The sequence below is a fragment of the Bactrocera neohumeralis genome, chromosome 2, assembly GCF_024586455.1.
Source record: "Bactrocera neohumeralis isolate Rockhampton chromosome 2, APGP_CSIRO_Bneo_wtdbg2-racon-allhic-juicebox.fasta_v2, whole genome shotgun sequence".
NCBI classification, from domain to species: Eukaryota; Metazoa; Arthropoda; class Insecta; order Diptera; family Tephritidae; genus Bactrocera; species Bactrocera neohumeralis.
The window spans coordinates 60,798,381-60,811,626 of NC_065919.1; the positions used below are offsets into that span (position 1 = coordinate 60,798,381).

General features: G+C 33.9%; 3 protein-coding genes across 3 annotated transcripts; all 3 read right to left on the reverse strand.

Annotated features, from left to right (window-relative positions):
- Nucleotides 1-155: 155 nt before the first annotated feature.
- Nucleotides 156-1,006, reverse strand: LOC126752322 (mitochondrial transcription rescue factor 1). Its single transcript, XM_050463041.1, has 3 exons — nt 636-1,006; nt 508-580; nt 156-446 (listed from the first exon to the last, which is right to left on the reverse strand). Exons 1-3 carry the CDS (start codon nt 968-970, stop codon nt 243-245), a joined length of 612 nt encoding a protein of 203 aa, XP_050318998.1. The 5' UTR covers nt 971-1,006; the 3' UTR covers nt 156-242.
- A 110-nt stretch (nt 1,007-1,116) lies between these two features.
- On the reverse strand, nt 1,117-2,218 carry LOC126751732 (uncharacterized). Its single transcript, XM_050462239.1, has 2 exons — nt 2,025-2,218; nt 1,117-1,965 (listed from the first exon to the last, which is right to left on the reverse strand). Exons 1-2 carry the CDS (start codon nt 2,111-2,113, stop codon nt 1,119-1,121), a joined length of 936 nt encoding a protein of 311 aa, XP_050318196.1. The 5' UTR covers nt 2,114-2,218; the 3' UTR covers nt 1,117-1,118.
- Nucleotides 2,219-8,824: 6,606 nt separating this feature from the next.
- LOC126760254 (membrane metallo-endopeptidase-like 1) lies at nt 8,825-13,230 on the reverse strand. The gene is made up of 3 exons (XM_050475750.1): nt 11,785-13,230; nt 9,493-10,110; nt 8,825-9,423 (listed from the first exon to the last, which is right to left on the reverse strand). Exons 1-3 carry the CDS (start codon nt 13,021-13,023, stop codon nt 9,055-9,057), a joined length of 2,226 nt encoding a protein of 741 aa, XP_050331707.1. The 5' UTR covers nt 13,024-13,230; the 3' UTR covers nt 8,825-9,054.
- Between the last annotated feature and the right edge of the window lie 16 nt (nt 13,231-13,246).

Genomic DNA, 13,246 nt, shown 5'->3' on the forward strand with positions numbered 1-13,246 from the left:
TGACGACTTGGTTTCGCATTAAGGGCTAATAAAATTGCACTTTTCAGTTCTTTCAAACATTTATTTAATTGATTATATTAACATAAATAATTACGCTAAATAATGGTAATATGATACACAGTTAGGTATAATTAAAAATATAAAGGAACTGAGAATTATTTATGATCAGAGCTATTTATATATTTTTTCTAACCTTTCATTTACTTAATGTAAAATTGTAACCCAATAATATAACATTACTATCAATGCTGCGTACTCTCTGACGATTTGAAGGCATTGGGACCAGAATAATTGTCTATTAGCAAAGATTTGTAGCGTCTCAACTGTACACTGTACCCTTCATCACGCTCATTGACGTCGAGAACAACCACACGGGATATCACCAAATGTGTTGGATTTGTCTGACTAAAACCACGCACCACGTCGATCTCATCCCCTACATCGAGCTGCGTTCATGGGATAAATATTTTAAAACCTCAATCAAAAACATAATTAGTGATATTATACCTGAACGCTTTTCTTGTTAATTTTTTTCCCATTCACTCGTACTTTGCTCTCATAGAAAATAGTCTCTACTTTGCTGCAATGATAAAGGAATGAGAATCTATTGTTTGTTATTTAGTGTAAACATTTACTTTCTAGCCATTCCCAAGCCCGCTTTCAGTAGCAGGTCCGCGCGTAAGGAGTTTACACTAGTCTTCAATACTTTAGAATCGCGTTCATCCTTAAACTCCGTAGTCCTCTCGTCGTCACTATCTTCATCGTCATCTTGTTGTCTGGAGTTTTTATTATACTTCTGGTCGACCTCTCCTACATGAATTTGCCGACACAACTGTAGCTGCTGACTGCTACATAACTTATTGGTAATATCAGTGACCTTTTGATAAATAATACAAGTCCGCGGCACAGACCGCACCCGAAGCACGGTATTTATTCTATTGAAATTTTTTAAGTGTCGTAATTGGAACATTTTAATTCTAAAAGAACTAAACGTTGACAGATGCAATGTTATGAAAATAAACCACAAAGCATAACGAAAAGCATGCATAACCTCACAATAACAGCTGAGTGCGAAAGCTACCATACGAATATTTAATTAAAAAACAGTGGCACAAAAATTAGTTTTTATTTTGTTTATTCTTTTTTTGCTTTTTCTTTTTAGGTTTCCTATTTGGATTAGGTTGTATTTTATGTACAGTAAGTGGTTGATAAACATCTGGCAGGAAATCATCTGAATCGCTAAATGTATCAACACGTTTTTCCTCCATTTGTTGTGTAGTGTCAACAGGTTTCATTTCGACATCTTGTTCTGTAGTAGCGTGCTTTCCAACACGTTCAGCTACTTTGTTTAAAACTGCAACCAAATGTTTTTCATCCTCTACTGAGTCAGCTTTAGCAACTTCCATTCCTTCAGTAAATGAAATAAAGCCGTCATTGCTTTTAGTGGTATTTTGATATTCTAGTTTTTGTACTTCAACCACGGTCGGCTCTTTACAATCTTCAATTGATGGAATTTTCGTCTGGAATTTTCTTTTTGAAATTTTTGGTTTTTTCTTTACAATTTCTGGCTTTAGTTGCTTTGTGTGTGCTGTAATCCACTGTATAATTGAATCATCCATGTTAGTTTCTTTCATTTCATCAACCGTAGGAAATACCACACACAATGCTTTAATACCAAATACATCTTTAGTGACATTCTCCAATTGATTTTGCACAAAAACAGGAACTGTTGCATTTTTTGCTTCAACATTCTGTGCTATTAATCTGACCAAAATACGTGGTTGTATACTACGCGATATCAAAACGCAGGAGCATTTTAAATTATTAATGGCGCGCAGACTGCTTTCCAAACCCAAGTGAATATGCCTGGATGTAACAAATGGTTGAGGCTTTAGGCCACTTTTGCTGATAACCTCCTTTAGTAAATTGACTAATTTTTGTAATTCGTCATCTTTGAGTGAAGGACTAAAACAGAAATTGAATTCATTATGGAGAACATAATAATAAAAAAACTATTTACTTGCCATTTCTCCTGGAATGGATTGGCCAGAATTGTTTTCAATTTTGGCAAACCCTTTCGCTTTCCTTTCTGTTTATTCGTGTTTGTACTCATTTTATCACCTTTGTATTGAATAAAAACGTTGTTATCTAAATTTTGTGAGATGAGAATTAAATTCAGAAATTTATTAATGCAGGCAAAAGCAAAACACAGCTGATTAATTGAGTATGCAGGGCTGCATGTTTTAGAGAATACAATATTTGGTGTAATCGATAAAAAAAATAAATCGCTTTTACTCTTAAACTAAACAACTCGTTTAAAATTTTGTATAGGATTGATATTACATATATTAAAATGATCAAAAGATACGCATTAACTGCGTACATTATAGTTTTTTCATATTTATTTAAACTTATAAACTAAACTACTTATTAACAGTAAAATTAATATTCATCTAATGTAGGCATCACGTCAGTATCGTAAGTATATCTCACAGGGATTTTCATTATGTCCTTAACCTCTATGGACTTTTTATTATTATTATTTTTATTATGATCTGTATTCGTTGCATTTTCAGCTTCCATTGTTGATGTTTCTGTAGTTTCAGTAGGGCTCCAAGTACTATCGATATTTGCTTCTGTAGTATCTGAAAGTATTTCTGGTATAAATGATGATGTGCTTGTTTCAATCGTATTTTCTGTTGTCGAAATGGATGCTTCTGTGTTCACTGTTGTTGTAATTTCGGCACTTTCGTATATTTCTGTAGTAGTTTCATCGTTATTACAACAAACTATAGTGGTGCTATCAAATCAGAAGATATTCTTGTAGTATCTTCGACATCCCAAGCATTTGTTGTCCTTTCCGTTAGAATACTTCTTGTTTCAGTATTAAAAATGTTTTCAATGATTTCTGTTGATTTGTCTGAGTTGGTTGTTGCTTCTACACTTTCAGTGTTTGCCCAGTTGGAGGTTGTCGATTCCATGGCTGTCGTTGAATCATTAGCGCTCTCTGTTGTAGTTTCTTCTGTGAAAATATCCTCCTCTGTTGGCGTTGATTCAGCTGTCTTTATCTCAAAAGTATTTGTTGTAATAGTTTCCTCACTTGGATTTTGCGTGGATGTCACCAATAAATACAAAGTTATTGCATCAGCCACCTCAGTTGAATAATCCTCCAAAGTTGGCGTTGACTCAGTTTCCGTTACGCCATAAATAGTTGAAGTTGTGGAAATAGTTGTATCGGTAGTAATAAAATCTTCTTTTGCTGTAATGCTCCCCTCACTTTCATTCTCCGTGAACGCGTCCTGTATATTTACCGTAGTCGTATCAGTCGTCTCAGTTGTAGTGGTCGTATCGTCTACTGTGGTTTCAGTTGTAAATATTTCTGTTGTTGTCGGAACTGTGGAAACAGTTTCAGTAACAGAATCTAGCGTTGTTGACTCAGTCACATCAGTGTGCTGAAAGATATCTTCCTCTGTGGTTTCCATTACTGATGTTGCACCCGAAACTTCTGTAGTTTCTGCGGTTATCGTTGATACCTCTGGAAATTGCGTATCCTCGGTGCTTACCACAGTAATGTCGGGCGAGTTGCTGGTTACCTCAGTTGTAAATGTTACGTCAGGCTTTATTGTTGTAACATCCTTCTTTCTCCAAGGTATATACGGTGCATATTTTTTTAACACAGGTGTTTTGTAATTTCGTAATCTTTCTTTTACTAAAACTACGAATTCGGCTCGTGTTATTGTGGCAGAGTTTTGTAAATTCCGTGAATTATAACTCGGATAACTAACTATTTGATATAGTGATTCGCTGCAATTTGTTGGTTTATGTTTTTTCACATACTCTCCAATATTTATAGCACTATAAACAAATCTGAGAATTGTCGCACAAATCGCGAAGATCAAAACGAACTTCATTGTGTTTTGAAGTATGAAATTGCTCTGAGACGGCAAAAAATTGTCATCCGAATGCAAAGTAGGATATTAAAAAGATGAGAGTATATGTCTACCTGCGAGTACACGCAGTTTTCCATTATCTGTGTTTGCCATAGTACTCTGAAAACTTACCTGGAATAACTACACATATTTGTTTACATACCTAAAATTCATTAGAGCAAAAGAGCCCTTCCTGAAATTATATGTACATATGTATACTTATGTATGTTGTTGTAGCCTTTAGTTTAGCTGTAGCTCAAGAATTCGCCGTTGCAAATTTTCACTATTGTCTGCAAGTCTGCCAAGTTAATGATCGTATCGAATTTTAAGGGATCAGTCGGGTAATCTGGCCTGTTTTCTGACATTATTTTTCATAGAAATTTTTATTCTACAAGAACTTTTTTCACATATCATGAGGTATATCGTGGAGTGTATAAACAATTTTTTCGGAATTTTTTGATGGCATCTGTCGGAGAAATGGCTGGGTGAATGAGATGCGTTTTTTCACTGGCGGACACTATTTCTCATGTTTGGATCATCTGAAACACAAAAACCCAATATATTCTTAAAAAGTACGTGAATGGCCATCGTCCCTATTAGAATCATGAAAAAATGTTGATAAATAAAAACTATTTTTTTATTTTTCTCAATTTTTTTACATAAATTTTGTCATAACATTGTCAATAAATTATACAAAATTTTAATCTAATATGGACGATAGCCAGGCGTTTTGGGAACATTAAAAAAAAATTAAGCAAATTGGTCGAGTAGTTCGACCGGAATCATGTCCGCCAGTTTAAAAAAGTATATGTTTGAGAAAAACGTTTATAAAGTTTGAGGTACTGAAAAAACATACAAAGATGGACATAAACGTTGAAAAATTGGCATACCCTAATTATTATTATTGGGCTTTTTTCGAATCCTTTCAATAGTAAAGTGGGTTTCTATGTACATTAATTCTAAGGGTATAAGGGAACAGAAAATGCAAAAAAAAAATGAAAAAAGATTACCCTACTGACCCCTCAATGGAAATGTACTATAGACAGTTACTATAATTAGTAAGTAAGAGTGCTGATCATAAATAGAGGCGTGGGAAAAACGAGTGTTTAAGAGAACTGTATTTCTACTGAACTAATAAATGCAAGCCATTGTCAGACAGGAGGCTTGAATGACAATTAACTCATTAGTTTCCGTTGAGCCATCGCGATCCAGCTAGCACAAGTCAATTTGACGGGAGGATTGAACAAAAGGCAGACAAATTTTCGAAATGGAGAATTTCACTGTGCATATATACTGATGTTAAAAATAAGTGTACTTATACATTTATAATTCTTCAACTTACCTTTGGAATATTTAACTTCAATTATCCCACATAAGTTTATCAATGCCTTCAGCTACTTATTTCTAACATATTCACATGTCTGCATGCACTGACACGAACTACTCATAGCAACTCTAATTGAGCCACTTGTGCCTAATATATTATAAATGCAACTAATCGAACAAATATTATTTGGTGAAACCATTTAATACAGAATTAATTTACTTTTATCACTATACTTTTACTATTTTCATAATTAAAATAAAATTTTTTCACTCACGAATCGGAAACTAATACGCGACGGCGGAAACTGGGTATAACAGAAAGAAAGACAAAGTTGCCAATATGCTAAAAACAAAATTGTATTCGTTAAAGCACACAGAGATGCAATTATAACGTAATTGAAATGCTGTATACAAAAATCTTTCGTTAATACAAATGTTTATAATCAAAATAAAAATCCAGTAAAATGAAGAATAACATTTAATATAATAAATGTGCAAATAACAAGTAAATATTTTAGTTCGTAAAATCTGTAAACGAAGTTATTCGCTCATACTATAAGAAACATATAATAGCATTGATTTTATATGCATTGTGACAAAAGTGCACGTGAAAATTATAATAAATTCCCCGGGTAAATGACATTTCAAAAAACTGTAGTTTGCAAAGTTGCTAGGCCTGCCCTTAATTACTTTGCCAAATATGAGCGCGATCTCTCAATCAGTTTGTTTGAAACAGCTGCGATTTTTAAAATGAATTAAAATATTGAAGAAAGAACTTGTCTTAAATTTTGTATTTCTAACCAAATATCGTGCGCGGAATCGTTGCGAATCTTTGAAGAGGCTTATGGTGATTCAGTCTTATCAAAAACACAAGCCTTTGAATGGTACAAAGCCTTCAAATATGTTCGAGGGATCGTTGAAAACATGCTTCGTTCTTCATGACCTTCGACCTCTTCAACTCATGAAAATATGAAAATCGTGAAGGATATTGTGCTTGAAAATCGTCAGGCAAGTGTTAGAGTGATGACAAAAAGTTCGATATCTCTCACGAGTCCATTCGAATGATTTTGTTAGATATTTTGGGTATGAAACGCTTTCTTGCTCAACCGTAAACAGGTCTCTTTGGTCCAAAAAACGCAGTGAATACTATCCATCATCCGCTATATTTACCAGCGGTATTCCTGAAATTGCTCCTCCGTGGAACACGTTTTCAGCCGATCGAAAAGATAAAATAAAATTCGCTGAAGGAGCTGAAAGCCATCACAAAAAGTGGTGCTTATGAAAAGTCTTTTTAGGATTGAGACATAAACAATTTAAGATTGAACAAAGTTTAGGATTGAATAAAACAAAACTATTGCCAGACATCACTACGTTTCAATGATCGGACGTAGAAACTACTTAGGTAATATTTCATTCAAATTGTCTCTGAGTGAACAATTTGTACTTCTTGTTTCTTTTTTAAATCTTACTATTAATTTGTGGAGTTGTGCGATATATATTAATGAATAATTAAATATTTTGCGTTTTATTTACAATTTTCGGGTACTTTTTAGTCACAATATATATAGATTTGCATTGTTAATAGTTTAGTACTCAAGCAAAAGGCGATCTGGCATCATTTATTTTTTGTACACTTCATCTTCTTTGGAATATTGCGCCATCTGTTGTAGCGGGCTATTATGTTGCTGTTCTTAAACATAATTCTTTATCAAATAAAATATTATCAGTTTCTTCTTAAATATTTGACATTTATATATATGTATTCATATACTAATTACTATATTTTATGCTTTTAAATATATTTAACATTTTACTAAACTAAACTTTAAAATTCGTTTGTGACATAAATGCAACTCTGTGTTTCTTTGTACTTATCTCCAGTTTCCGTCGCCATTTTAAATGTCCCGTATCAGTTTCCGATGAGCTCGTGAAAAATTTGTGAAAAGTGTGTTTTTTTACATAAAATACATACATTTTGAGTGAAAATGTGTATGCATTGCTTGTTGTTTATTAATTGCTCGGTCAATCTACACGCCCATGCATTTCGTTTAACGCTCTGCGCAGAAAAAGTTGGTGTTAGTGCTTTTGTGTGTGAAGTTAGAAAAAACCAATTTAGTAATTTGTGAATTCATAGCTGCCTCGTAGGAAGGATTTAAACATAATCTGGAAAGAAGGTGAGTCTTTTTAATGAATTCTGTAATATTCACACCATAAAAAGTACTGAAATGTGCTGCACGTAGCGTTGCTTCTCGTGGCCAGCAAATGCATTGAAATATTTTGAAGCTAATGGAATATTTATTTAGCACAAATACATAGAGCACATTTTGAAATTTGTTGTATTTTCATTAGGTGAAATGAAATTTTGGAGGCGTACGGAATCGAAGGCTTTGCAGTCAAACGCAATTTTTGCTGTTCATAGCAAGGACATGCAACGTTTTGAAGCTCACAGAAAATTTATTTGATAGCACACGCATTTTAATTTGCAGGGTTAAAGATTTATAAAAATGGATTTTTTCTAATTAAAAAAAATGGTACTTAAACTATTGAATAATATTTTGGCCGATATTTTAAAGGAAAACTCATACTCGTTGTTATGTTATCGTTTTAAAACTTATCATTCACTTGTTTATAGTATAGTGCACAATATTAATTTATTGTTTTTTTTAAATAATTGTTTTTGCAATAAATATTGAGAAAAATCAATCAGGTTTTTTTTTTGTTCTGAGCACCGAAAAATAATTTCTATTTATTTGACAGAGACCACCGTCGATAATTTTAGACACTGCTCCGTATATTGAAATAAAAAAAAGCGTTTAGTGAGCTTGGTTTCCTTTTTCAGAGAAAAATTATCATATATAATATACATATTTTTTATACCATCAGAAATGAGATATTTATACTATTAATGAGCTAACCGACTTTTCTTAAAAAACTGTTATTTTTAGGAGAAAGTTTTCCAATGAAAATTAGGGTCCTATTCATAAATTAAGTCAATTTAAGGTAAAAAAAAATAAATATTTAAACTAAAAAAACAATACTGTGTATTTGGGATATAAAAAGGTTAGTTTAAAACAAGTTTCATGAAAGAAAAAAATTGTTGTAAAAATGGCTATCTGAAAAAATAGTAGATTTTTTTATTATATACAACTTTGCCATTATCTTCTCTTACGCTTGAGCGACAAAGTACTTAACTGAAAATATAACAGACCTTTTAATATTCTCTGTATATACAAATGTGCAAGATGCTATTAGCACATCTCCTCATAATGAGAATGCATTATTCTACAAATATTTAATAACAAGAAGCATGTCTGTGAACGGAGGTTATGACCTAACGCAATTAAACTCGAATATGTACATATAATTTTGTTATTTTGCTGTTAATATGCAAAACTTGCTCACTTCATTATTTTTATAAACGTAGGAATAGAAATACTTATATGTATATACACCACTCACATGTAGAGTATTATATATGTATATGTATATTCTAAAAAAATTCCAGTAGGTGACTTAACTTTAAGATTGACAGCTTAATTATTGAAACCTGATTGAAGACACACTCGTGATAAGGCGAAAACGTTTGTTTATTAGAGTTAACGGTCGTTTACATAAAATTTTACTCATTTATCAGGTTTTAAAACAAAATACATATATATATTTTTTTAATTTCCTTAAGTTTAAGTTTTGGTTTATATACATATACTATACATAGGTAAAAATACATACATAAGTAGTTTTTTGCGTCAATATTGAAAGTTGAAATTAATTCCTTGCGCTCCAAGCATTAAATCCAAAGTTACCACACGCGACATTTTTTCTTTGTTGGATTCATTTTGCTACCAACAGGACAGTTGTAAGCTTTGCTAAAATCTTCAATATTCGTTACGGCGCCTAAAACACGAAATTTGTCCACTGTATGCTCATTCTTAAGCTCCTCCCAATAGTGCCGCTCCTTGTAGGAAGCACACCAGAGTTGCGCGAAACCCATAAAGTACAACTGCTCGGGCGTTAGATCCAGTCCAGGCATCTGTTCATCTTTTGGTGATAAATTCAATTCCTTCACATGCCTGTGATATGCAGATAATGCCTCTCGCAAGCCACCACTATCGGCAATATTTTCGTCCTTGGTCTGATTACCATCCACGAAACGTTTGATTTCAGATATCTGTAAAGGGATTACCGAAATGATTAAAAAAAAATGCAGGTGTTTATATATTTGTTTGTATATAATTACCTCATAAGCGTTATATTGATTAACAAAGCACTCTTCGCGCTCGTTGAATACCTTGCCAGCCTTCGCCGTCCACCAGTAGTTCTCTTCGCCAACGCTATTGTAATGCGCGCCCACTGAGTCGAAACCATGTGTGAATTCGTGTCCCACCAAGTAACCAATGGTACCGAATTTCAGTGCTGCTGGCCACGCCTTATGATAGGCGGGTGGATGCAAAATGCCAGCCATTACATAAATGGAATTATCGACATTGTAATAAAAGGAGTTCACTTGAATACCCTTCAATAGCTCTAACGGTTTCATTGTGTAGTTGTCATATTCTTTGTGGTGTAGTCCGTTGAAACGTCGCTGCATTGTTCTGAATTTAAATAGGTTGACCAAATTTAGTTCATAATTGCCTTCCACATAGTTGAACTCGTTGATTTGTCTTATCAAACGATTTGTTACATTCTTATTCTCAAAACTTCCAATATGTGGCTTGATAGCTGCCTCCTTAAGCAGCGCTTGCTCTCGCGTTTTCTCATCTAACCACTCGGCTTGCTCTAATATTTCGCGCAAACTCTTGCGTACCTCTTTGACGATGTCGCTAATTTCGCCACGGATTTCATTGTCAAAGTATTCCTAAAAAATTAATACACTCATATGTATATGTATAATACATATAATAAATACATTAGATGTTCCATAAACATATAAGAACGAAATGCTTAAATATAGCAATTTTCGGATTATATCAGTAACACCAACACCAACGACCAACTTTTTCATGCTGTTGGAAAAAGACCAATATTTTTCTAGACATTTAGTCGTAAGTAGAAAAATAATTATTCCTTTTTTCGAAACAACATCAAATTATGTGTCTACGAAGTTCTAAATAAAACTCATTGACTTATACTTATTCTTGTTTTGCAAGACCTTGGACTGACTATACTTCCGGTATCACGGCTTGCTATTCGGGCTAACGGCCTAAATAACTAATCAATCATATAAAATAGGTCTTTGGGCTTACCAAAATCAATACTCTACTCTTTTAGGTGAGACAGTTGATTTCCAAAACCAACGCGAAAATATCAATATGATGGGTTCACTAACTTTTCACGAAATAAACCTCCATGCCATCCACTCTTCAAAACTGGTTTTTTACCAATTTAATAGTTCTTTGCAATATTTTATAACATATGACATAGTCATCTCAAAACTCTTAACTTCCTATTTCCTTCGATTACTTATGTCAGTTAAGTAGAATGGAGTTTGGAAGAGGAAATGTTCGATATTATAAATCATAAAATATATGTATATAGCATTATCCTCTAAAATTTTTAAGGCGGCCTTTAATTGCTTGCTCTATATAAATATTATATACATACATATATATTTTAACCGAGAGAAGAGAGAAAGGATTCCCCTCTCTAGGAACATCAAATTTATTAGAAAAACCTCTTGTCTTCTTGTTAAGTTTTTTCATGAAACTTACATAAATATAATTGGTGCTAATGGTTGAGTTTGTATTCGAAATATTCTCGGATATTAAAATGGTTTTCCTATGGATGTTTCATAGATATAAAAAAATTACCAGAGCTTGCCTTGAAGGAATTAGATCGCGTAACCAAACGTCGTAACTGGTGGCGGTAGTACGAGATGTGTTCAAAAAATAACAGGAATTTTCATATTTTGAAAAAATATTTATTCATTCGTCCTCATTAATGTAGTCCCCTTCAAAATAGTCCCCACCTGATATTCTGCACCTATGCCAGCGCAAAACACTTCTCAAAGTCGATTTTTGGGGTAGCCTGTAGCTCTTTTAGCGACTTTCATCTATCTTGGCAAACAAGGGTCGTCGTTAAAGTTCTCTTAATTATTTGGAATTAAGAAAAAGTCTTACGACATTTATGTTAACAATTGGACTCTCCGAACTCCGAACCCGCGATATTTTAAATTTAAAAATTCCCGTTTTCTGAACACATATAATATAATGACACTTAAGCTCAACGTTTTCGTTTTTTAAGTAACCCTAGTATACTATATAAGACGGCTCAAAATTCAAAAAATCATTTTAAATGGATGTACCCTTCATTATAACAGTAATACAGCATTTAACTGTAATTATGTTTTATTACAGATGCAAAAACGCATTACCATGTGGCAATTGAAAATTTGCATGTAGTCTTACATTTCTACCGCTTTCAGCCTTCCCTGACCTATTTCAATTTATTTTTATAAACTTTGGGTAACATCGTGTACTTCAATTGAAATATAAAAATATATATTTTTATATTTCACTCCTGTCCACCTTACCTCCATATAGATTTCGTCCAGCAGATGCGGCAATACAAACTGAATCATCATGTTACAATGCTCCGTTTGAAACTTCTTATCTTGCAAACGTGCATCCATTCGGTAGATAAATTTCAAAGCAAAATAATTAGCTATCGCCTCTTTATTTGCATTGCATACTTTATCCAGCTGAATGTAAAAGTAATTGCATGGCCAAGTATCGTCATCCTCCAGGTCGAATTGCGTGCCATTCCAAGCTATTTCCAAATAACTGTCCCATAGCGGGAATGTTTCTTCGCCCATAACTACTGCTGAGAGCACGTCACATTTCGCTAGATCCTCATCAAACTTATTGGTGATATTGAGTATTGCTGACCAAACGTTTACGATATCGGCTATGATCTGATCGATTTTCTGCTCATCATCAACACCATACAAGCGTAGATAATTACGCATGCGCTTTTCATTTAACTCCTTTGAACTATTTGAGTGTATATTGTCGGAGTGCACGATATATTCAAAGCCCAAATCGGGTAGTTTGAAATACGGTGGGAATGGGTATTGTGGCAATACTTCCTCTTTAATCAAACCGATACCGCCATAATTGGTTAGGTGTGCGCTCATATTGAACCAGCTGAAGTTATCCGGTTTCCATGTCGGATCGACTGCGGGAAAGCCACCAATCGACTTGATAACCTCCAAGTATACTTCGGACTTTTTCAACGGATATAGATCAGCCGCTAGGCAATCTTTATAAATACGCTTTGTCAAATTCAATTCCGATTTATAAGCGAAATCGTCTCTTGGTTGTTTCTCATCTAAGAGTAATTGTTGTATGGCTTCGCCTAAACTATAGAAAATATCAATCAGATTGCTGCGCTTATGCTGCGACTGATGTTCGACCATCACATTCTTCCAATTGCCACAGGCATACTCGTAAAAATCATCGCACGGTTCAACGCTTTGATTCATATACGTGAGCATTTTCTTCGCATATTCAACACGATATTCGCTTTCGATTTCGTTCAGTCCATTATCCGCTGCATTCACAGCAGACGCTTTTGTCACCGCTGCTGTGACATTGTCTGCACTTAGAATGAGTTCTGCGTTTGGATGCTGTGAACTGTCGTCCGTTGCCGTGATGTTGACGACTATGACTTCGCTGGCTGTGTTTGTGGGCTTTGCAGTACTTGTTGCGAGCGCACCTAACAGTAGCAAATGGATAGGCAAAAATGAATGCCCGAATGTTTTCACTTTCATTGTAATCTTTTTACTTTCTTGCTTATGTATGGCTTAAGTACATATACCTATTGATATTATTGCACAAATAAATAATCACTTTAGTACTGCATTAATTTATTTGACACCACAAACTTGCTAAACACTAACTTAACATACTACGCTCCGTCTGTGCGCGGAGTCGCTTTCGTACTGAGTATACGCTTGTCGAAAAATTAATGCTTCAGATCGATCGCAAAGCACT

Excerpts from the sequence above, each read along its gene's own strand:
- LOC126751732 (XM_050462239.1), bottom strand. The coding sequence starts at position 2,113 with ATGAGTACAAACACGAATAAACAGAAAGGAAAGCGAAAGGGTTTGCCA. Across the intron at positions 1,966-2,024 it reads AATCCATTCCAGGAGAAATG|TCCTTCACTCAAAGATGACG; the intron begins GCAAGTAAATAG and ends TTTCTGTTTTAG.
- LOC126752322 (XM_050463041.1), bottom strand. The coding sequence starts at position 970 with ATGTTCCAATTACGACACTTAAAAAATTTCAATAGAATAAATACCGTG. Across the intron at positions 581-635 it reads GGCTTGGGAATGGCTAGAAA|CAAAGTAGAGACTATTTTCT; the intron begins GTAAATGTTTAC and ends TTATCATTGCAG. Across the intron at positions 447-507 it reads TTAACAAGAAAAGCGTTCAG|CTCGATGTAGGGGATGAGAT; the intron begins GTATAATATCAC and ends CCATGAACGCAG.
- LOC126760254 (XM_050475750.1), bottom strand. The coding sequence starts at position 13,023 with ATGAAAGTGAAAACATTCGGGCATTCATTTTTGCCTATCCATTTGCTA. Across the intron at positions 10,111-11,784 it reads TGGACGAAATCTATATGGAG|GAATACTTTGACAATGAAAT; the intron begins GTAAGGTGGACA and ends TTAATTTTTTAG. Across the intron at positions 9,424-9,492 it reads ATCAATATAACGCTTATGAG|ATATCTGAAATCAAACGTTT; the intron begins GTAATTATATAC and ends ATCCCTTTACAG.